Genomic DNA, 26,101 nt, shown 5'->3' with positions numbered 1-26,101 from the left:
TAAAGTCTTAATGCTGATGGCATTACACCATGGGTGCCACCCCAGACCGAATAAAAAGGAGAACGTGAACTGAGCTACAGCACTTGTTTCTTCCCGAGCTTCCTGGCTGTGGGTACAGTGGGACCAGCTGCCTCAAACTCCAGCCATCATGGCTTACCTGCCATAGAGAACTGCATCCTCACATCTTTATTATCCCTAAGTTTCTTTTGTCATAGCAACATGAAATCTAATTGATATATTCAGCATTCTCTTTTCCCAAACCTGGATCTATAGCTCTGTCTAGTACTCTGCCAGGAACAGCTGTACCTTTCTCAATCAGCTGTCTGGGATAATCTTGGAACACTCTCACGGTTGCAATAAATCTTATTTTCCACTCACCACTGCCTGTTGGCAGGCTTTAGCATGGCATCTGCATGCTGTAGGTTTACACAGGCTCCTCCAGCCTCCTCTAGGTGTGTGGGCTTCCCTCAGAGTTCCAGCAGAGCTCACTGCTCCTGTTCCTCTTCACCCTGATTTCTGACTTATCTGGACTGGATTTCTCTCTACTTTGTAAGCGACTTCTAATCTGTTTGGAGTATTTATGAAAGAAGAGTGAAAAGAAGAAGAGCCATTCAAAGTATCATGTATGGTTTCCTAATAAAGTAAGCAGAGACCTCAACATCAAGCTGGAAGCTGACTCTATCCACCAAGAGGATGCAAGGCATCCCAGAGAGGCATCCCCACCACCCTCAGTACCAAGATGTAATGATACCACTGTTTCTTCTCTCTGTTTTAAAGTTCCCTGGTGATTTAATTTCAAGTTTTCACATAGACATCTGTCGGTTTCACATTTGGGTTAAATGTATTTCAGAGCCCAAGTTTTGGAATAAACTCTGAGCAGTCCACTCATTTAATTTGGTTTTGTAGAATACACATCTGGTTTGCCTCACCTGCTTGGGGACTGTGTTATTAGATGACCAATTAATGAGCATTTGCTGAAATTTAAGTATGAGCCTGGAGCTCAAGAAAGCAATTTGGTCCCAACATGCCTTTGTAAATTTTTCTCTATCACTCCCCCAGGCTCCAGCCAAACTGATTTGTGTCCTTGGAATGAGCCCTGCGATTCCTGCCCCTTCTGTCTTGATTCTGCTGTCACCTTCATCTAGGGTAAGGACAACAGTTACATTTGTGAAGCATGGGGCAGGAATTTGTAAACTACCATATGTGTTATTTAATCCTTACACTGATCACGTTGCACAGGCAGTATTATTACTCCCACTTTACAAATGAGAAGACTCAGGTTGAAGATGGATTTAGTATTTTTTTACTATATTCTGAAAATATTATACTTTTTTATAAACAGTATTAGTGTACAGCTCTCACTGGCCCGGTATTCACCATGCAGGTCCGGCTGGCCTCAAACTCAGAGGTTCAGAGGTTCACCTGTCTCTGCCTCCTTGTGCTAGGATTGAACATAACACCAATGGCTTGTGCTTTAAGATGAAAACTTTTAAGATATAAGGTAATTCTGCTTCTAGAAAGGGGCACAGGTCCAACCCATGTTTCCACACTCCCTACCTCTACACCCCTAGTCTTTCCCTATTCGTATATTTGTGCCATTGAAAAGTATTTTAAAATGTCCAGACTCCATGTTAGCCCAATTCATGCTTATAAGAAATCACTCTTTAGAAACCTAGTTTTATGAATGAGGACTATATGCTAATGTGGGGTAGTGATTATAAACAAACAATACCTGAGGGCGAGAACAAGACAGGGATGATTTAAGGACCCTCCTTAGGTGATTCTAGCATGTAGGCTGGTAGAGAGCCAACGTGCTCCTCAGTTCCCATAGTGTGATATGCTTTCTCTGCCTGGTTAAGACATTATCCCAGACCTCAACTCTCTCCTTACCACAGTGATCCCTGACCTAACACCAAAAAGTTTTCACAAGACCTTTGGAATACTCTCTGTCTCTCTTTCTCTCTCTGACTCTCTATCTCTGTCTCTGTCTCTTTCTTTTTCTCTCTGTCTCTCCCTCTCCCTTTCCCCCTTCCATCTCTATCTCTGTGTATTCATGTACATGCATAAAGACAAGTATTAGGAGAAATGAGAATCACAGGTGTTGTCTCTGGGGTGCCATTCACCACTTGTTTGTTTGTTTGTTTGTTTGTTTGTTTGTTTGTTTGGAGAGGGTCTCCTCATTTGGCATGGAGCATGCCCATTTGGCTATGTTGCCTATCAATTGGGCCCCAGATCCATGTGCATATCTGCCTTTCCAATGCTGGGGTTACAAACATATATTATCATACTTAGCTTTTACTATGGGTTCTGGGGAATCAACCTTAAACATTCTTACTTGCACAGACAACACTTACACTTTATCACCTAAGTCATCGTTCTAGCTCAGCAACCTAGGACTCTTACCCTCAACTTTGTGGATATGTACAATGCAAGGGTTTACAGTCAAGCAGCTCAGTTGCTAGAATGTTCTCTGGGAGGTGCTTGCTTTCCCAGAATTATTACTCTGCTATTTTATCAGTAGAATTGGAATATAGCTGTTGATTAATGTCAGAACATTGACCCAAACTGACTGACATCATTCTGGCACTTCAGAGTTTTATTTTCTGTATTAGTTAAAAATCAAGGTCTTTTTTGTTTGCATTAAAATGAATTTTTAAAAATCCTTGGCACATGACAACAAAGAAGGGCTGTGAATTACATGAAGTTCTTTGGTGTAATATAAAAAATGGTAAGTGTGGGATCTTCTAGGTTCTTTGGTTGAATCTAAGTACATATAGTTCCTTGTAGTAGCTAAGAGAATGTTCCAACCATCTTCTGTTGTTTTCAACAAGTCAATAGATAGGAAAGGACATATTTATCTTTTAGTTCTTTTATTTTCCAAAATTTCAAGACAAGGTCTCACCAGGTTGGCCTTAAATTCCTGGCCCCACTCCCCTAGCCTCCCAATTGCTGTAAACATTTTTGTGATTTTTCTTTTTCATTCATTGTGCTGGGGATGGTTTTCAGGGACTTCTACATGCTAAATGTACAGGAGGATAAAATGCCTCCATAGGTAATAGGCAAACCTGTGGGGCATTTTCTTAATTATTGATTTATGTGGGAGGGTCCCAACCATTGTGGTTGGTGGTCCTGGGTTCTCTAAGAGAACACAAGGAGCAAGCCATGAGAAGCAAGCCAATAAAGAGCACCCCTCTATGGTCTCTGCATCAACTCCTGTCTCTAGATTCTTGCCCTGCTAGCTGAGTTCCTGCCCTCACTGCTTTTGACAATGAACTGTTATGTGCAACTGTGAATGAAATAAACCCAGTCTTCCCCAAGTTGCTTTGGTCATAGTGTTTCATCACAGCAATAGTAACCCCAACTAAGATACTTTTTTTCTTTGATTTACTAATGCAACATTGTTTTATTTCCTGATTACAGGCAAAAAGACCATGGTTCCAAGGGAATATCATGCTGCAGAGTGTGAGAATAATACATAGCAAAACTAGAGTAGAAATCCAGGCCTCTCTGTGCTTTAGGCTGCAGGTTTCTCATGTGCCACTGAAAGTTTCCCTTTGTCTATATCAGAATAAATGCAACATTCTTATCCTATATGGGTATTACTTTCCAATTGCTGAGGTTAAAGCCTGGTTCTACCATATGGTGGCTTGGTCATCTTGGGAAAGTTCCTTCTTATTTTGTACTCAGATTTATCATCAGGCAGATGAGGGTAATAAGAATATGCAGAAGAGGCTAGGGTTATGAGTGTAAACCACTTGCCTTGCAAGAGCGCACACATCTGTACTCCCAGGACTCCTGTTATGAAATGGGATGGGAGGCAGAAACAGATTCAGGAGCAATGCCCCCCCAACACACACACACACCAGAAGCCCATATGCTGGCCAGATTCAGTAAACAATATCAAGAAAAATATTATGTCAAACAGGACAGAATGAGAGGACTGACCTATGAACTCCACACACCATAGCCTGCATTTGTATGTGTTCACACACATGAATGGGTACACGTAAAAGCACATACAATGTATCATACACATAGAGTACACATCTCACGCACCACTGTAAATATTAAATGTTATAGTGTTAGTAATTTTGTCAGTAAGTAACTCACATATTCTTTGCTTAGTAACTATCAGCTACTGGAGTTATTATTACAAATTTCCCATAAGCAATGCTAAGGACAGTGGAGAGTTTCTATAGCATACAAAGTGTTTTCTTATGTCATTTCTCAATCACATGATGTTTGATGAGTTGAAATGGCATGGGATATGCTATTGGCTTTCTCACCATTTCCCTGTTCATGTGCACACTTTTCTGAATCTTACCCACCACTTGAGATTTTAGGAGCTGTGTCATAAAAATCTGTTAAAAAAATGCTTTATGGAGGTTTGGTGGGAGGAGTGTAGATACACAGAATATGGTGTTGTCAATGCACTTAGAAATGACTGTTAGAGAAAGCCACAACTTGTCAAAATGGAGACAACAAATAACTGTGGATGTCCAGCCCCAGTTGATACGTGTAGGACACAACTAAGGCTCAGGATACATTGCCAAAGAAAAGATGGAAAGACTTAAGAGCCAGAGGACCAAAATGTCTTCTGAGAGATAATGCTGTTCATATAGGACAAGACAGCAGCATCCATAAAATCCCAACAATATGGTTTTCTAAACAGGACCTTTACAGTGCCAGTTGACATACCAGTAGGGATAGGGGAAATCCTAAAGAGAAAAGATATAGGCAATTAATTACTACACAGAAAGAGAGAGACAAAGAGAGGTGGAGAGAGGAAAGAGACAGAGATATGGAGAGAGGGAGAGAGATAGAGAGAATGAATGAATGAATGCTTCTCCAGGGACAAGCTCCAAGTACTAAGTGGTCAGTCCTAAATACATATGCACAGAAACGACACCAAATAGACTCATCAGGTTGTATTTATATATTTATGTGTATGTATAATACAACAATAATAAATTAAGAAAAAAAGAAGAGTGTAGAAGGAAGCCTTAGAAGTAGAGGAATGGGGATAGTGAAAGGGGAGGAGAATATGATAAAGGACTGACAACAACCAAAGAATATTATATACATATGAAATGTCATAATGAAACCCATTGATTTGTACAATTAATAAATAGCAATAAAAAGCAAACAAACATACAAACAAAAAAAGAAAGGTTTTGGTACTAATTAGGGAAACAAGAAATGGGAAGATGAACTGACATGGCTCTGTTGGATGGCTTCTTGTGCTGATCTCTCTCTGTGAAAAGAATCTTATTGCTAGTTAAAATGCTACCAAAAATATGAAGGTGAACTTGAAAAGCAGTGACTGGAAATTCCATTCCAATGTTCGTTTGTTCTGTTTGATTTGGGAGTGGCTGTGACAGTTATTTGTGTCAGGGTGAGGGGTCAGAAGTGAAGAGCATGTGAGACAAGTTGGCAATAGCAGTCAGAGTCAATGACATGTGTCAAAGCTACTGATGTCAACAAAGATGCTATCGTGTGCTTTGCTTTGGCATGGTATGAAACAATATGACTGAAGTTTTGAAGTCTGTTGTCAAACACTACATAGGAGTTTCTATCTCAGCAAAGAACCCTTTATGCTTTCTCCTTAATCACAAAACCTCCTGGTGGGTTCACTATCCAATTTCTCTGTGCAGATTCTTCTTTTGTTGTTTTGATTAAGACATCTCCGATTTAAGAATCCTATCAGGAAGTGGTGATGCCCAGCTTCGTTATGCCACCCTTTAATGTGTGGCCCCCATCTGCCTTTCCACCTGTTCTTGCATACACTCTCACAGTTCATTGGCTTTTAGCCATAATAGCTTTCTCTCAAGGTTTTGATCAAAACCAATGGATTTTACCCATGCTGTTTTCTCTGTCTGTTATGCTCACCATGCTACCTGCAACTGTATGTTACACCTCAGAACTCTTACCACAGAAGTCCCTTAGCTTTCTAGTCTCCTCTAGCTTCCCTGACATCCACCCTCTTTAGGGGCTCACTGCTTTTCTTTCAGAATGTATAGTTTCTATCCATTCACTTTGACACATGTAGAATAATGCCTGTCTTTCCTCTTAGATTATGTGCTACATGGAAACAAGGAATTCTTCCTTTATCTCTATGTATTAAGAATTTGGGAAAATTTCCAGTACACAGTCAATGCTCTCTAATAATTACTGGATGGATGAATGGATGGATGGGTAGGTGGTAGGTGTATGGGTGGATGAATGGTTAAATGGATGGATGGATGGGCAACTCTCTAGTAAAATAATTTCTAGTAAAGCAAAGTGTAAGTCCCATATTAAGTTGTGAAATGTTATAAGTGTTCTCCTAGGGAATACTTCTGTAGTTGGTACAAGCTAGCTAGAAGAGTCAGACAGGAACAAGAAAGCGTAACCAAAGACACATTTTACATGGAGGGATTAATTAAAGTCAAGGTAAGTGTTTTATGAAGTTTTGAAACTAAGACATGGAGAAAAATTAATGAATTCGAAAAACAGAAGCTAAAAAAATATGACATATATGTAATGGGAAAACGTTTAAGAATGAGCCTAGTATGATTGAATAGTGGTGTTCTCCTTGAAGCTGAACATGAGAAGTAGGCAGGTACTCTTAATAGTCTCAATAGTAGTACATCTGACCAACTTCCTGACTAGTGCTTCCAGCATCTCTCCACGAGGGGTCCCACATGAATCTCTACCATGTCCTGGAAGAATCTACCAGGTTCCTCTTCCATCAGCAGTGCTTACCATATACACAATCTTCTTTGAGAAGATTGCAGGAAATAGTACACATAATACACAGGGTCTGACACAAAGTGAGAACTCAGTACTATGAGCTGACAGTTCATTGGAATTTTAGACTTACTGTGATAAGAAAAATACCAAAAATGAAAAAAAAAAAAAACCCAACCCAAAAGAGAAGTCCTCTTTTGAGTTGTTTGTCAGAATTTTCCAAGAGACTCCTAAAATATTATAGGCCCTTTCTTGTCTCCAGACATGGATTGTAAGTCCTTATTGCTGAATACATCATGCAGTTCAGACACAGCGCCCAGAGGATCTGCTCTGAAAACAACCCCTGAGGACTAGCCTTTATTATATTAGTAGGTGCAACTCAAACTTTTAAAGGAGGGATACAGCCAAGAGTCCTACCCAGCATGATACCTAGGAATCATAGTGATCATCATCGCATGATATCCCTAAGGGTATAATAGTGGCATGCATATCTTGGTGGTAACCAATAGTTCTCTCACTGGACTTAAGATCCACTCAATACATAAAATTATGTCTGATAACTGGAAGGCTTGCCAACTACCCATGTCTAATGAAGTCATAGATCTTAGAGGAGAACCTGCGACCAACTCTTTACTAAACCAGCCCTATCCTTATCCATCTTCTAAACATTAATTCTTATACCCACAGATAAAAGTTCTTATCCCTTATAAAGTAAACTTCTCTTTCCAGCAGAAACCATCACATGAAACAATAACCTATCAAAATGCAGAGTAGTGGAGTCTAAACTAATACATCTACAACATAACTCCTGAGTCTAAGGCTCAGGGATAAGTTCAGAGGAGTGGGTCCTGAGATTGTAAGAGCCATAGGAACAGGAAATTTCTTGAGAGATTGTGTCTCCTGGGAGTATCAGAAGCTACATCAATGACAATGAAGTCTCACCAACATGGCTGTCTAAAGCAGAGAGCAGAAGAAACAGTCTTCCCCAGGGAAAAGCATACCAGTTGTCTATCCAATATTCAGGGTCAGCTCTGAACATACAAGTACCATTATATAGATTGAAAAGTTTGTATTTATATATTTAGGAATCCACACATATACACAACAATAAAAATTAAAAGAAAAAAGTCATGAATTTCAAAGAGAAGGGTAGGACATATGAAACAGTTTGGAAGGAGGAAAGGGAAGGGTGAATTGATGTAATTATATTAAAAATCTCAAAAAATTTAAAAAATATTTTAAAAAGTAACATCATAGGTTTAATTTGACTCACAGTTTCAAGCGGGGAAGTCATAGCAGGAGGAATTTGAGGGAGCTGGGCACATGAGCGATATGTTCACAGTCAAGTAGGAGCAAATAACACATGCCTGAGTTCAACTCTTCTTCTTTCCTATACAATCCAGGATACCAACCTAGAGAATGACACCACCCACAGTGGGCTGGTCTTTCTATGTCAGTTAACCTAATCATGATCACCTGCCACAAGCATGCCCAAAGGTCCATCTCTTAGGTAACTCCAGACCTCATCAAGTTGACAGTCAAGATTAACCATCACCCTCTCTGACAAATGAAAGAGGGTGTATCAGGGCTAATGAGAGTGTTCTACTCATGCCTTTTGTTTTGTTTTGTCTTGCTTTTGTCTGTGAGTGTGTCTGGTCTTTTGTTTTGTTTTTGTTTTTTGCTTTTTTGGTTTGTTTGTTAGGTTTTTTTTTGGCATGAGGAGACCTCAAACCCATATAGAGAGTCATGAGAAGGTGATGCTAAGATTTCCTCTGTGAATCCTCTGTACATCTTGGGACCAAGGTCTCTCATTTCATTTTCTAAAGATAATATATGTGAGATAGGAAAAGCTAGGAGGTTTTGAGGTACTGGTGGCTATGACTCCTGCTGGAGAAGTAATGTGCTACAACATGGCTATCTGCTGTTGATAAATAATCCTCACTAAAAGGCAAGGGACAGGGCACAGGGTGTGGACCTAATAAATATGAGTTCTTGTAGCAGAAGTTTACAGAGCTGGTCCTATAGATGAGGATAAATAATCTGCCATTGCAGGCAGGTAGCCAGGGTTGTATAGGACCACACTCCTATCAGTGAGGCTCTCTGGCCTATCTGGCCCAGCTCATGGAGGCCTGAAGGTGGTGGGGGAAGACAATAAGACCTGCATTCTCCAATCTTATATCTAAATAGCTTCTGAATGTAGATATTTCCGGGCCTCTGCTGTCTGTTTAGCATGTGTTGCAACTCCTTGTTACTGTGGCAAAGGAATCTTACGAGAAGCACTTAAGGTTACAGCTTTGCTTACAGTTCAGGAAGATGTGGCCCATTGCAGTTGGGTAGTGTAGGGGACAGGAAAGTGAGGCAGCCAGTAACCTTCCATCTGTAGTTCATAAGCAGCCAGCAATTGATACTGGTTTACCTTCATTTTATGAGGTCATAGACTATGAAGTGATATCACCCTTATTACAGGTGGGTTTTCCTACATTCACTAGTCTAATCTAGAAACCCCCTCTCATAGGTAAGCTTATAGGCTTGTCTCTTTGATGACAAATTGATGATCATCACTAAACATCACAGTAGGCAGTTCATGTGTGGGTTAGGGGTAAGCTTTCCAGAGATTTAAGAAGCCTTAGAAGGTGAAGGAAAGTATTAATTTTTAAAGTAGTATTTATCTGTGTGAATTTATATGTGAGTGTCAGAAGGGGCCAGCTGTACTGCTGTGTCCTTAGTTGACATTATCAGAAGGTATCACATAGAAATATACTCCTATCCCCAGCAGTGTCCAGCCAGCAGTGCTGCAGAGGACAGGGAAATAGATTTTCCCAGAAGTGTGAAATAATTCACAAGGCTTGCTTGTTATTCATACAGAGAACATTAATAACACAAGACCCTGAATCCCTGCCTTCTCAAGGCTGGAATCCAGCTACAGGAATGACCAGCTGGCTCCTTAGTCTGAGGGCAGCATCTTCTCTCTCTCTTTGGCAAAGGAAAAGAATTGATTAAAAATGAACTTTTAACAACAGGTCTATGAAAACACCTGGGCTCTTTAGAGATAAATGATAACCAATGACTTGGAGGATGCTCTGGGGAAAATACCTTCATTTATGAAAATGAAATTATGTGTCACCAAATTTATAGCAGGTAGGCAACTGACAGGGATTGGGGGATCTATTTGATCTTTGTCTCTTGCATGCACACATGCACACACATATGCACATACCATGCACATGCAAACATTCAAATACACAAACAAATGCATGCACGCAAACCTTGTGCTTCATGACATGTGCACTGTGACTGCTAATGTTTGACCCTGTATGGATGCACCAAATGTAATGTCATACATAGCTTTCCCATCGAAATGACACCAAGTTCTCTGGTTTCTTGGCTGCTGTCTGGATCCATGGGTCCAACATGTGTGAAAATGCAAGAATTTAAATGTCCAAGAACTGTTTCTAAGTAAAAGTAAGCACAGAAGCTATAACACACTCAATTTCTATTATGTTCTCCAAACATCCAGCCTCATTACACATTTTCCTATTTATCATCCTCCCTTTTGGTGAGCCACACAGAGAAGAGTGGCTAACTAATTGAGTTTGTAAGCCGTTTGTCACTGAGTATGATTTAAATGTAATTTTTCTCTCCTCCCTCCTTAAGACTGGATATTACCAAACTTTTCATCCCTGCCTACTTGATGGATGGCACTGCGTCTCGGTGTTTAATTTACATTTCTCTAAATGAGTAATGTCCAGTAATTTTTTTATGCTTGGCAGTCATTTCTGCTTCTCTTTCAGTGACTTATTTGAGGTATATCCCTCTGTTATGCTATAACATTATCGGCGTGGATCATCTTTCTACTGAGTATGATAACATTTGACATAAAGTTTTGTATATGTGCACCATAAGCCTGAGTGTGTTTAATTATTTTCTATAAAGATGTATAGGAATGTAATAATGGTTTCTTCTGGCAACAGGGAATGGGGAAAAGAGAAAAATACTTATATTTTTACTCTTCCTTTGCTGCACCTATACACAGAAGTTTCTTTTAAATAGTTCTCATTGGCAAATAATTATATATTATATGGGGTACAGTATGAGGTTTTGATGAATGTTTGTACTATAGAGTCTACATATACACATTTCTGTATGATTCATGTTGACTATTACTTTACATTAAAAATGACATTATAAAATAATATGCTCATTAGCAGGGGAATAATAAGAAAAGTGAATAAGTGAGTCACATGCCACTCATTCTACAGTCTTTATGGATTATGTATCAGTCGTGTCAGTGAGCCAGAGACTTAAGTGCCTCTAAAGAAGAATAGAGGCTGAGGGAAGATGGGGTGTTCCATCCAAATGCAATTCCAAACTTAGGATACTCTGCTGGCCTAAGGACTGGTGTGTGGATGGTTCTTTTGTCCAACTCCTTGGATAAACTGGGAGAGGAGAACAGGAAGAGAATGGAGAACAGGAAACTGGTATCTGTTCTGAGACCCCAAAGGACCACTGCCAATCATCTTCCTGCTCTTTCCACTATGAAAAGGAGCAGATACAGAGACCGGCCTTTAATTGAGGGATGCAAAAACTCCTCCAGGCTTGTGATTATCTCCTCGAATGTCTCTTATGGATGCAACCTCCAGTTCCTTTTGCTCCTGGGCAGTAGGGGATCCAATACTGTTTCAAAGAGAACTTGTCTGTGATTTAGAAGCCACATTTGCAAGTGCCTTACATTACTCATGATGCCATGTGACTCTCTTCTAATGGAACACTGGGGTCTCCTTTCAGAAATGAGAGCTCTCCTTTCTGAAGGAGTCATCTGAATTTGGTGGTTCTGCCTACTAAACAAGCTGGAGTTGGCCTTCTGAAAGCAAGACAGTGATCAGAAAGAGATGGTGGAGAAGGGCATCTGTAACCCATCACATCAGCTCCCTCACATGGTCCTTCATGGAGTGAATGACAAACAACAGTGAAAAATCCCAAACAGGTCTTTTTATTCATCACTAAAATATTTAACGTTGTAAATAAAAGCAAGTGATTTTTTTTCATGTTATCATTTGAAAGGTCTCTAGATGATTTGCAAACTGTACCTGAGCCTGACATGTTAGTGAGATATTGGAAAAGTCAATACTGGGATCAGCGATGTACTGTTTAGTTAGCTGGTCCAAGGAAAAACTCTGAGCCACAGGCACAAGAAAACAAACACCAAACTTGTGGCATCTATAAAATCATGGTCTCATGTCTATATGATGGAGCACATGAGTCTATGTGAATGCTTGTAACAGAACAGAAATTTATCATACAAATTATTTGACTCATACTGCAACTTTAACAAGGTACTTGCCTGCAGAACTTTTAATATGACATCATGGTTTGACAGGCTACCATGGGGGCTGTTTAACATTAAAGTGTATATGTGTGTGTGTGTGTGTGTGTGTGTGTGTGTGTAAAACTTTAGGAAATTTTTTCTAAATTTAATATTTATCTCTATTCTCTGGCTTTTCCCCTACCACATTGTGTTTTGGGATTAAGATGATATATGTCAAGTGTGTCAAGGAAATTCTATCATATCCTTCACTCAGAATCAATTTCCATAAAACATTTGTAAGAGTTCTGTTTCTGAATATCATATAGTACAACTGTATAGGACTGTACAAGTACAAATATAAACCTGTCAAGTAAAATAGTTTGAGAAAGGAATTTAATATGCAGCCCAAGCCAAACTCATAATTTTAATCCTCTTACCTCGACCTCCTGAGTGCTATGATTATGAACCTATATATCATCACGCCTGTTAAACCTTTCTTTAATTGTCATAAACTGTTGTTTTTATACCCACAGGTAAGTGCAGTCTTTACTCATCACGAAAACTCTTTCCAACAGACAAGGGAGCACTATAGAAAACCACAACTAGCCAAAATATGGAGTTCTGGAGCTTAGTCCTACTGGATACATCTATACAACACTCTCACATCTAAGGATAAAGAAACATTCAGGAAGAGGGGGCAGAAAGACTGTAAGGACTAGAGAGTCAGAGAGTTTGCCCTGAGACTGTGGCTCCTAGTGAAGTCAAATGTTAGGCTACTTTAAGTCCTACCAACAGGACTGTCTAAACTTGAGATGAACAAGGATGCCATCAATAGACAATGGCAAAGTGGGCAGAGAAAAGCACATGGGGTGTCAACCACACACATAGAACTATGGGCAGCCAAGGAAAGCTAGGAAAGGAAAAGGTGGTCTTCCCCTGGGAAGAGCACACCAAATGCTTGCCCGCTACCAGATGGTCAGCCTGAAAACTTGAAAAACTTGAAAACAAGAAGCACTATACGGACTAAACAGTGTATATTTAGGGATATTTATGTAGAGACATGCATGTATACAATAACCATGAGTGGGAAAAAAGAGGCCATGAATTTGAAAGAGAGGTGGGATATGGGAAGATTTGAAGGGAGAAAAGTGAAAGGAGAAATATTGTAATTATATTATAATCTCAAAATTAATAATTCCCCTTCCCCCAAAAGCCCCCACAAACAACAATAACAAACTGAATAAGACAGTTCTTCTTCAAGACAATGAAATGGAGCTATTTTGTGGCTATATCTGCCTAGTGTTTGTGTTTAGAGTCTGTGGGACACCCTGACTAACTCAAAGCCTTTACATTCCTCACTATGCCCTCTCCCCGTGTGACGTTCTCTTCATGCCTGCCTATCTGCTAACCTGGGAGAATTTTTGTGTCCTTTGCTGTCTTTCTGTCTAATTGTTCTTGTCTTAAAAGTTTATGATAATCCAGTAGCAAATTGTAGTGACATATAATGGCTTGTTTTTGTTCAAAGTGATTAGGAATGCCTCGAGTGTCTCATTGTATTAACAATGAGTTTTAAAGACCCTGAGATGCTCGTGAAGGCTACAAAGGTCTCTAGCAAAACCTTGCCTCTGCACTGCTCCCCAAGCCTGGTGACAGAATGTAAGACAGGAGACCACCAGAGCCTCAAGTCAAAATCTCCAGGAATAGATGTCACTGAAACAGTCGTCCTCATCACTAGATGAGAAAAACACTGCATCAAGTTACAAAGTCAAATCAGACCTTGACTAGTTAAGATTGAGGCTAATATCTACTGTCTACAGTGCATTAGAAACTTCCCTATTAACCAGAAAGTAGATCTTTCCCTCATATATTTACTCAAATTAAAATAAATATAAGTTGTTTGGAAAGCTCTAAAGTGAGAAATGTGCATAAACATTTCAGAATAAAACAGATGCTCTGGTCCATCCCCAAACACGTACACACACAGACACACAGACACACAGACACACAGACACACACACACACACACACACACACACACACACACATAATCATTATACATAACTAAAAGTATTGTTTGCAGAAATATTTCTACCTACTCCATGGCAATGACCTTGACTGTATATAATGGGAAGAAGTAGACATTGCCCTAAGTATATGATATTTTTATAACATTTGGCTGTAATGCCTTTGCGTGTTCATCTAGAGAGTTTGTATTGAAGCTATTACCAATGCTGATTTGACTATATTTGATTCATGAGGCCTTCTGGAGGTCCGCAGCCTAGGCTGAACCTTCTGTCTCTGCCTCTACTAGTTGTATGATACTGAACCAGTCACCAAACCTCTATGCCTTTTCACCTTATGAAAAGCTAGAAATAGGGCTGGTCATAAAATTAACTAAGTACACCAGCTCATAGTACATGGACAAGGTACCTGTGCTAAACCTTAAAAATGAATCAACATTGTTGTTGTTATTATTACCATATTGCAATATTTTTTAAAAATTAGAATGATACTATTTTATGCCATGGGGGAGCACAAAAAGCATAGACTACAACTTCTGAAGTCTCCTTAGAAGGCCAGTTTTTCAGTGTTCTATAACCCTTGCTTGATAAATTCTTTCCTTAAATAGATATGTTTACTATATGTTTATCATCTTCATGTTTGTGGATGTGTATTTGATTTATTTTAGGCTCTGAGAAGCACTTAGAAGTACCTAGAAGGAAAAAATATAGTTTTAGTTTGTTCTGATCAGAATTTGAATATTTTAAACTTCCTTGAATTATAGGCTTAAGTGGTAGATATTATGTAACAACACATTCCTTCATTGAATTCCTTCATAGATGTTGTTACATCCTAAGCGCAGGGACAAGGCAGTGGTGATTTTATACATATTTACAGATAGCTATGTTATAATTTGATGAATGTGTATTTTGGAGGTTTGAGTTATTCAGTGATCAGATATTATTTTAAAACTAAACAGTCATCACTTGAAAATTTCCCTCAAATACATAATAGACTTTGCACACATTGCTAAGATTTTACTTTCAAATTTCCCATTTCAAATAATCTGATATCAGATTTTGAATCTAAACTAATAAACCACATGCTTCGTTTCAAGTCATAGCTGCTCTGCTTTTGACAACAGGACAGGAGACAGCTGACCTTAACGTCAGAGCAAAGAAAAGAACAGCCTTCAGACATTTCCCATGGAAAATTTACCGTGTAAGACCGTGTGCTTAGGACAAATGTGGAACCTGCATGCATGCTTCATCAACCACTGCCCTGGAAGGATGCTCACGTCTAATCACTCTTAGGAAAGTGAGTCAGGGGAATGCAGAAAAGATGCCAAGTCTGTCAAAGCAGAGGGCAGTCAAATCAATGATGATATATTTATCACTGAGGATCTTATTTAGCGATTAAAAATTATGTTTGGAAGAACATGTACAAGCATGGGAACTACTTATCACATATTAAGTGAAATCACTATCATAGAATTTCAATCTGGTAAATATTTCCTTTGTGCTTTTACTCTTAAGTGCTAGCCTTAGACTATGAGACAATCATGCAAAGCATCACCATTTTTGGGAAATGCTATCACCGGTGTTTTTAATGTATGGATATTGTATATCTGTGGCTTGAAAAATCCCTACAGTGAATTTGGACTTCTAAGGGAAAATTGGTGATATCCAGGATGATTGGTTGGAAGAGATTCTCAGAACATATGGGAGCCAAGATATCTCCAAGCTGTATTAACAGTAAAAACAGTAAAGAGTTTTACAAAGCTTTGTAAATTGGTATCGCTAACAATTATCCACACGTGTTAGTAAGATAAGAAATAGAACCTACAGTTTAGAGAGCATTTGAGGGAAGCCAATGTGGAAATCGTATTACAAGGGTAGGTTTATTATTCCTCACTTCACCATCAGGAGGCAGAAATCTTTCTCACCTTCACTTTGGAGGAGACAACACACTGTGGTGAGACTCACTTTGTCAAAAGTCATTCTATTGGTACAGAGTACAACAGAGGCTTTGCCCATGTGTAATATCTCACCCCAATATTCTAGTAACTACATCAAAATTATTGCTTCATGTTTATTTTTCATATAGGGTGTTAGATTCTCCAAACAAATTTAATGATAGCAACACATAGACTTGTCCGTGTGAGTCAACTTAAATATCACTGATGTACCTGTTCCATATATATTAGGGGGTGGTTCCAGTGTACTATAGATGCTTAATAGTATTCCTTGTTCTCTATCCACTAGAAACAAATAGTGGAAATGCTCCCCCTACTTTGATAAGTACCTGGAATAAAAATGTCTCCAGATATTACCATATGACTCCTGGACGAAACAGTTCCAGTGCAGAACTGATTTCACTGTTTTCTCCAACTTGGCTTAATCACATAATTTGGGACAAAGCTCACTTTCTTGGGATTGGAAGTACAGCTGTGCTGGTCAAGTAAGCTTGTCTCTATGGCTGTAGTTGACCAGGCAAAAGTTGCCCTCTTGACCCAAGTTGGACCAATATATTCTGTTGTCTCAGAAATCATATTTACAGAATATTCATTAAGTATTCTTCATTGAAGCTTTACTCTCATGCAAGTGAGATCAGAATAGCGCCTTTTCCCCATTTCTAGTTAATATGAGAGGGTGCATGTAAATGCTTAAAGAGGGAATTGAACTCTACAGAAGAGAATGAAGTAAACAAAGATCATAAATCAAAGAAAGATAATGGTGAGCAGCTACCTAAAAAGTGCTCTGTGGTTGGTTAATGCAGAATTCTTTCATTTCCTAAAATACCTTATATTTTCTTTACCATAGCTTCTCTCTCTAATTACCGACTGATCCATAAAGAAAAACGCAAAACATAATCATATGTAGAAAGTGTCCTTGCCCTGCATATCTTGAGAAAGAAGAGTAGACCTAAGCCAAGAGATAGAAGTTCTCAGTACTGCTCTATGACCCTGTACAACTGGGTCAGTTCCCTGAGTCCTAATTCTTTTGGTGAAAAATTAGATCATCATATTACACCTATACCTTAAACTTATGGTAACTTCAGAGAACCACAGGTTTACTGCATGGCCACAGCATATAAGATTATCTTAAAGGTGGCAGCAAGATTTAGGATTAAAGTCTATTATGCTGGCCTTAAAAGTCAGACAAGAAGTAATTTTCAAAGCATGTACTGTTCTTGCCCTGTTTCTTTGTTTGCAATGGGAAGAAAACGGAGCCTCCTCTGGTATGCAGCCTCTGGCATGGCCTCAGATGATTTAGGTGTTCGTCTTGATGTTCTGGCTACTTACCCTTATACTGAGGAGGGTAGGCTGGTGTAACAATAGGATAGTAACCAAATAATGGAGGGTAAGTTCTGAGTCTTAGCATTAAGGACATCGGAGCTTATGTGCTTTACTTACAGATAATCATGTCATAAAGATACCAAGATTACAATGGAGAGGTCTGCATGGTGGAGAGCAAAAGCCTTAGCCAACAGCAGTACAAGCAAGCCATTGTCAAGCTGTTCCCCACCCCCAGTCACCATTTGAGATCTCAATTGCAGCTGCATGAGGGCTTTGGAGCCAGAATCTCCCAGCTGAGTTTCATTCTTGATCTGCCAGCATGGTGGGATCAGATTTAGCATTTAATTCCATCTATTTATTTAAGACAAGATTTTGCTTAGCCTATGTTGGTCTTGAACTTCCCATGTAACCACGGATGACTTTGATCCCTTGTCTTAAACATTAGGATTACCAACATTCACAACCATGCCAGGTTTACACCATGCTGGAGACTGAAGCCAAGGCCTTGTACATGGTAGGCACACATTCTACCAAATCAAGTACAATTCTCACCCAATGTCTTGTGTTTTCAGCTATTAAACTTGGGTGTCACTATAACACAGAAATACTAGTAGGATTTTTGATAGCATTAAAAAATCATATGAGCAGTATGTACCAGATTTTGGCACATAGAAGCACTCAAAGCAATGGTGATCGTTCCCACATATATCCATAGCAACTAGATTAATACCTGGCAGTGCTCACTAAATATCTTTTAAATAAATATTAGATATTGTCAACTTCTCTATCATTAACACCATACTATACAGTCTCAAGTAAAATCATTTTTGATATATGCTGAAACCATACATTTCTTGTCCTAAAATTCTTTTACTTTAATTTTCTTTTAAAGTATTAAAATAATGCTATCTGACCCCCTCCCCCCAAGCCAGATGTGTGTGTATGTGTGTTTGCTGCTATAATGACACCTGTGACTAGGTAATTTACAAATGTAAATTACTTTCCATAGCTCTAGAGGCTTGAATGTATAAGATCAATCCATGAACATCTGGCGGAGGCCTTTGGTGACACATCCCCACACAGTGGGAACCTGACAAAGAAAGGCACAAGAAGGGGCAAAAAGGGCACAAGAAGGGGCTGAATTTACCTGTTTAAATGGCATTAACCTCATGTATAATAGTGCAGCCCTCATGGCTCAGTCACCTCCTTGATGCCTCACCTTTCTGAACCAGCCACAATGGCAGCCTGCTTTCAACATGGATTTTGGAGTAAACACTCAAACCTACTATGCAACACTTTAGATATGATCCGGAGCCACAGTTAATTTACACAAGAAATCACATTACTTGCAGTAACCTCATGGATGAACTCCCATGTGAGAATGCTAAAACTCCACTGCTCACCATCCACACAGGAAGGTCGGTTTCTTGTTGTCCCAGCCACTTTCCCAGGTAAACAGGAACACTTCACTGTTTGTGACCGCTCCTCGATGCGGTTCTTGTTACAACACCTGTGGGCCGCGATCACTTCACAGGTCCCTCCTTCTGGCAAGAGAAGAAGAAAGAACCATCTATTAGACCTAACCCAAGGGTTACTTAGACATATAAGAATATACAGACAGGTTTGGAGAGAACGGAATTATAGAGGGATTCTGTGAAACACAATTGCTAAAGAGCTCTCTTTCATGATCTGTACAGTCTCAGAGAACACAGGCATCTCATTGCTGTACTGAAAACAGTGAACAACAGCGAATTAATGGGCATCTCAAGATGTGACTATTTTGGACTGGATGTAATAGAAATCAGTGGAGCAGCAAATGCCTGCAGCTAAAATGCCAAGTAAAGAGACCACCTGATTTAGATGCACTGTGCTGAGCACTCTTACCTGTCCCATGTGCATTTAAGATTCTCTGAACACTACTGATGAGCAAAAGAACACCACTGATGCAGAACCAACAGTGCTAGAAAAGTGGCCAGGATACTGCTCTCCTTCCCATTGCCTGCTCGTGTCAAGGGGGCTGAGCTGTGTGAAAATCTAGTCTGGAATCGTTGCCAAACCCAGGCGGCATGCACAAATGAAAGGGAGAGTTTCTGGAGGAAATGGTATGTGCTTTCCATGGCATGGCGAGACCCAGGATTTCATTTAAATTGTTAGGACTCACCTAGGCATGTATCCATGTATGTGGGCATCCGAATGGATGCCACTCTGCACTAGCCCCTGCATAGGTGAGCTGCTGGCTCAGTATTGTTGGTGAATAACAAGTAACTCTTTTGCTTTGGATTTTTTTATTGTTAAAGTGCCCATAAATTAGTCATCTTTTTCCATCAGCTTTCCAAATTACGGCTGTTCATTGCTATAGCTAGCTTGGGTCAGTTCCCCTACCCTGGAAGCAATGAGCTTTTCCATGTTGTGAAATATATCGGGAATTAACTTTCCCACCTTCAACTTTTTAATCCAGAGACAGTAGGTTTTCATTTTACCAAAATGGCCTCCTGATCGTTAGAGTTCTTGGCATCAGATCAGCAGAGATGACAAGAATCTGTTGCAAGTGGCCAACACATTGTTGTATTATAAACTCTCAGAGGAGTGTATACTATCAGATACATAGAAGATATGTAGGGGCACATAGGGAAGTGTGAAACAGAAAGACAACAAGGGAAAGGGGCTAATTAAGACAATTTGCTCTTTGAGAACTTAGTAGCAAGAGTATTTTAGATAATGTGGGACTAGGGCATGATGGGTTTCCCTCCCACCCATAATTGGAAAGTTTAGAGACAGTTTGGTGCCTGGAATAATAATAAGCACCACCCCTGCAGCAGAAGCTGTGAGGATTGAAACAAGAGAGCATACCATGACCTACAAGGGTTACCTGTGATCCTGATACATGATCAAAAGCCTACAACAATACCACTCAATTGCAGAGGGTATTTCTGTATTGACATTCCTCTCCTTTTGTTTCTTGTTTGGTTTTGAAAATGGTGAGGACTGCATATGTAGCAGAGGATGACCTCAGTGGGAGAAGAGGCCCTTGGTCCCATGAAAGCTTGATGCCCCAGTGTAGGGGAATTCGAGGACAGGGAGGCAGGATTGGTTGGTGGGTGGGGGTACACCCTCTTAGAAGCAAGAGGAGGGAGAATGGGATAGGGGTGTCTGGGGGGATCGGGAAAGGAGATAACATTTGAAATGTAAATAAACAAAATATCCAATAAAAAAGGAAAGAAAAGAAAATGGTGAGGACTAAAGCCAGGACCTTGAACATCTCAAGTTCAACTATTCTTTTTCCTGTTTCGGCATATATGGTCCCTACTGAAATAGTGCCTCTTAGCTCCTGTGCACCTCCAGCACTCCAGCACACAGGAAAAGTTCTGAAGTCCTGTCTCTTAATGACAAGTCATCCAACTCCACCTTCCTCCATCATGCATGCACACATAAACTTGGAGAGAAAGAGAGAGGAGGAGAAAGAGAAAGGGACACATGCATATATAGGTAATACATATGTGCATGTGTGTGTGAGTGCTTGCATATGTGTGTGTGTATGCATGTGTGTATGAGAGAGAATCCACATGAGCTTTCTTTAGAGCTCAATGTCAATGTCAGTTCCTTAGAGAATACCTCATCACCTCCACAACTCTTTATTCTCTTAGTACTCTATGCATTTCCAAGCACCTTGTAATCAGTGATTTTGGCCTTTCGCAGCCAAGCTGTAAACTAAGACAGGATCAAAGTTATTGCTTATTTTTCTTAGGCCTATCAACTTGGAGAATGTATAGAAGTCTTTTCTAAATGTCTGAGTAAAATATATGAGTTAATTGACATTAATAGCAATAGTATAAGTCCCAGGTTCTGTAAACAGGTAGCATAGGAGATACATTTCTCTATGAAGACTCTGAGGATTATTTCCAAGATTCTGAGTTGAAAGATGAGGCTGTAATGGCAGTTATGAAGAGCAGGCCTCATAATAACATGACAATATGAAGCATCTTTTTAAAAAAAAAACTCATTTTATTAACACAAAGTAACTTTAAATTTCCAGAAAATTTATGAAGATGGTATCAAGAGGCCCCAAATATGGTACACTTTCCTGCTTGTATTATCTAATTATTGGCATCTTCTGTATAATGCATTTGATGTTTATTTTTCCCTGGCATTATGACCCAGTGCTACAGTACCTTCCTGCTTACCATGATCTGGCTTTGACGGCTGGGAGCCCTTGCATTGCCTTGTTCCTCACCTTGATGCACAGTCAACACTGTGTTGCCTGGCTTTCATTTGGGGCACTCCCTCACTTTCTGACTCTTCCAGCTACTCCAGGATCATATGCTCTAACATATTTGCATTAACCAAATTCTAAACTCTGTTAGACTTCCTTAGTTCTAACCTTTTCTACTCCAGGGTCCAACCAGAATTGTGTTCATTTCTCTTGTCTCCCTGGGTGTCTCGTGGTTGTGACATTTTCTCAAACATTCAATTGCTTTTTGATAACCTTGACATTTGGGGGTAGACTGGTGAGGCATTTTGCAGAGTGTCTTCCAATTGAGATTTGTCTGCTTTTCTTATGATTAGAGTGAGGTTATGTGTTTTGGGAGAAAGATTGGAGAGGTAAATCCACTCTGGTCCCATCCTATCATAGGTATACACTAACAATCAACTTTGGTTTGTTGATGCTGAATCTGGCCACCAGGCTGATGCAGTAGTTGTCAGATGTCTCCATTGTTATTGTATTTTTTCCTTACTTCCCCCTTGTACTATACTCCTTGGAAGGAAGTTGCTGTGAGCAGTATACCCTTCCCACCCTTAGAAATTTAGGAGTTCCAGTCTGTGTCTTGAAATTATGGAAATGAATAAAAGTATTTAGAATTCTTCTGCATGAGCTTGGTCTCTTTATCTCCATTTTCATATACTTATTTATATCTATGTATACTTGTGTATTTTAATTACGCATGCTATTATAATGTAGTATGAGATCATTTAATTGCTTCAAGCATCCCAGCTTCCAGGACTGCAAGGTATCTTTTGGCTTCTATGTCCTTTTGCCACAGAGACCATTGTAAGCTTGCTTTGTTTTGTTCTTTATTCTGAACACTTCCTCACTTCCTGGCTCTTCACGATGCTATAGAATGATCTTTTTCAAGTCATTGTTTCATGTTATAATTGGCCATTTCTCCACAGCAATGATTGGAGCATTTCAGAAATGTACTGTAAACAATGAACTAAGGCTTACAGGCCAGTTAAGACAGGATTAAAGTGGAGGGGGCTCCTCATCCTTCTCTAAGGAGAGTCATTCCACTGCAGGGTGGCTTCAATAGCAATTTGGAAAGACAATGGTCAGTTCCCATGTGAATGTTCCCTCAGTGCCATCTCTTTGGCAGCTATGTACAGGAGGAATTGAAGAAGAAAAAGGTGGCCAGGCAGGAGGAACAAACATCACAACACAGTGCTGAGCAGCAGCAAACAACAAAGTTTGAACCTGGGGGAAGGAAAAGTATCTTCCTATCTCTACAGGTCTGGGGTTAAAGTTAATGGAACAGGGACAATAATACACTACACCCTTACCCACACACTTATGATCATGTTGCTATAGCTAACAGTTGTCAACTTCAACTACAACTACCTTCCATCAAGTCAGTAATAGCTAGGTTGACACTGCATGAAAGTACCACACATTTAAGTGACTACTTGGCTTTAATACCAGACAGCAGCAGCACTTGTGATGGAAAAATAGCAGAAAGTATGTGGATGCTCCCTGGAGGTACTTTGAACCTTATCTGATTTACAGTCAAGTCAGCAGCTACGATAGACACACAAGATCATGAGTCTAGCATGCTAGAAGCCAGCAACCTTACATGGGATTGCCCCTAGTATATAGATAAAATAACCAAGTCCCACATATAATTAATAACTTGCTTAGATGCACAGAAGAATGACTCCAGTCTATCAGATTCCAAAGTTCATGGGGTTTGCATCTTGTACAGAAATGGTGATTCTTCACCGACCAAAAGCATACAGAAGATTGTTGTGTCTCTTATAGGGAGTATCAAAGAGAAGTGTCCAGAATGCTTTTTGTCCCACGCCTGTGTGTGTCATCATTTGCCACAGCTCTTCTTTGTTCTTCTACCTCCTCCATGGACACTGGCCATATTGCCTTGGGCAATCAAGCTAACATGCTGGGCACAGTCCTTCCCAGGTACTACCACAGTACCCGGGACACTCTCTCTTCAGGTCTCTGGCTCAGTTTTAATTCTTTTCATCTTTGCTCACATGCCATTCCATAAGATGTCCAAGTGATTACTCTATTGAAATAAATCTCAATTTCCTTAGCAGGCATACATGAGAATCCTTCCTTTGATCTGTGTCTGATCCATATCCTCTCCTAGAGTATCTGCTACCTTTAAATGCTGTGTAGAATTTATTTATTGTTCTAGCTGCCCTTGTGTCCCTCACTGGCATGTAAACTTCTTATGGAGAGGGGTCCCTATCATTTTATGCTATTAAATAATTTCTGGCATATTATCAGGGTTCAAAAATACTTTGAACACAAGTCCACTTGTGTTTTCATAATTGCTTAAAGACAGAGCTAGGAAGATGGACTCGCAGAGAACAAAAGAGCCCTGCCACCAGTGGGGACAGCAATGACACTGAAGCAGTTAACTGGGGTTGGAGAGAGGGTAAAGTACTTGTCACAGGAACCTTGGGAGCTAGTTCAGATCACCAGCACCCATATGAGAGGGGATGTTGGTAGGCAGTAATAACGCAGCACTGTCAGAGCAAAGACAGGTAGATAGATCCCTGGAGCTCACAGGCAGGCTTGTCTTGCCAAACCAGTGAGCTCCAGAGAGTAATCCAATAGTCAAATTCACATGGACCATTTGCCTATCCTGAAAAAATGAAAATATTAAACATTTGATAGGAAAAGTTTCCCTCATATTATGATTTGTGGGTTTTATAGGTCCTATAAAGGGGCCCAGCTGCCTTCACTACACGAAAGGAGTCTGCTACAGCAGTTGCTGAAAACTTAGCACAGGCAAATTATTCTTTCATGCTATTACTCTACTAAGGATGAATGAAAGCAATTGTATTTACTCAGTTCTCATCTGCCCAAACCCAGTACTAAGTAGCAAGTACTTGATGGGTGGATTGAGAGGCACATGAACATAGAATATAATTAAGAAAGGTGGATGTCTTTGGCACAGTATATAAAATAGAGTAAACATGCAAATGTCGTTCTCCATCCAGATCTATATTTAATATTTCTTAGTGAAAGCAGCATCCTATGTTTAATTTGGCCCATGCAAAATTTAATGAGAAACTGAAAAAAAATTCTAGCAAAGTAAAACCCTGGGTTTATAACACAACCACAGAGATGATAAAGTCTATTGTTCACACCAGCTCCTCGGGAAAAGGAGAACGGATACACACATACAAAAAAGTGGACACACCTCAATAAAAGAGAAAAGTCAGTTTTATAATAACCTTTCCTAAAAGCTAGAAATATGCCCCTTTTTTTAAATATTACTTACATTTTAAGAAATGCCCAGTACAAAAGACACCGTCAATAAGACAAAGAGACCACCAACAGATTGGGAAAGGATCTTTACCTATCCTAAATCAGATAGGGGACTAATATCCAACATATATAAAGAACTCAAGAAGGTGGACTTCAGAAAATCAAACAACCCCATTAAAAAATGGGGCTCAGAACTGAACAAAGAATTCTCACCTGAGGAATACCGAATGGCAGAGAAGCACCTGAAAAAATGTTCAACATCCTTAATCATCAGGGAAATGCAAATCAAAACAACCCTAAGATTCCACCTCACACCAGTCAGAATGTCTAAGATCAAAAATTCAGGTGACAGCAGATGCTGGCGAGGATGTGGAGAAAGAGGAACACTCCTCCATTGTTGGTGGGATTGCAGGCTTGTACAACCACTCTGGAAATCCGTCTGGCGGTTCCTCAGAAAATTGGACATAGTACTACCGGAGGATCCAGCAATACCTCTCCTGGGCATATATCCAGAAGATGCCCCAACTGGTAAGAAGGACACATGCTCCACTATGTTCATAGCAGCATTATTTATAATAGCCAGAAGCTGGAAAGAACCCAGATGCCCCTCAACAGAGGAATGGATACAGAAAATGTGGTACATCTACACAATGGAGTACTACTCAGCTATTAAAAAGAATGAATTTATGAAATTCCTAGCCAAATGGATGGACCTGGAGGGCATCATCCTGAGTGAGGTAACACATTCACAAAGGAACTCACACAATATGTACTCACTGATAAGTGGATATTAGCCCAAAACCTAGGATACCCAAGATATAAGATACAATTTCCTAAACACATGAAACTCAAGAAAAATGAAGACTGAAGTGTGGACACTATGCCCCTCCTTAGAAGTGGGAACAAAACACCCTTGGAAGGAGTTACAGAGACAAAGTTTGGAGCTGAGATTAAAGGGTGGACCATGTAGAGACTGCCTTATCCAGGGATCCACCCCATAATCAGCATCCAAACGCTGACACCATTGCATACACTAGCAAGATTTTATCGAAAGGACCCAGATGTAGCTGTCTCTTGTGAGACTATGCCGGGGCCTAGCAAACACAGAAGTGGATGCCCACAGTCAGCTAATGGATGGATCACAGGGCTCCCAATGGAGGAGCTAGAGAAAGTACCCAAGGAGCTAAAGGGATCTGCAACCCTATAGGTGGATCAACATTATGAACTAACCAGTACCCCGGAGCTCTTGACTCTAGCTGCATAT

General features: G+C 39.9%; 1 protein-coding gene across 2 annotated transcripts in view; it reads right to left on the bottom strand.

Moving 5' to 3' along the window:
• The window catches only part of Tafa1 (TAFA chemokine like family member 1), a 544,051-nt gene that overhangs the window by 114,993 nt on the left and 402,957 nt on the right, over nucleotides 1-26,101 (bottom strand). For both annotated transcript variants that reach the window (NM_182808.3, XM_017321638.2), the window contains exon 3: nucleotides 18,737-18,877. In NM_182808.3, the coding sequence (NP_877960.1) occupies nucleotides 18,737-18,877 (141 nt within the window). The remainder of the gene's footprint in view (nucleotides 1-18,736; nucleotides 18,878-26,101) is intronic.

The sequence above is a fragment of the Mus musculus genome, chromosome 6 (genome assembly GCF_000001635.26).
Source record: "Mus musculus strain C57BL/6J chromosome 6, GRCm38.p6 C57BL/6J".
Lineage (NCBI taxonomy): Eukaryota > Metazoa > Chordata > Mammalia > Rodentia > Muridae > Mus > Mus musculus.
Note: the sequence above shows the minus strand (reverse complement) of the source record. Positions and strands in the feature narration are given on the sequence as shown.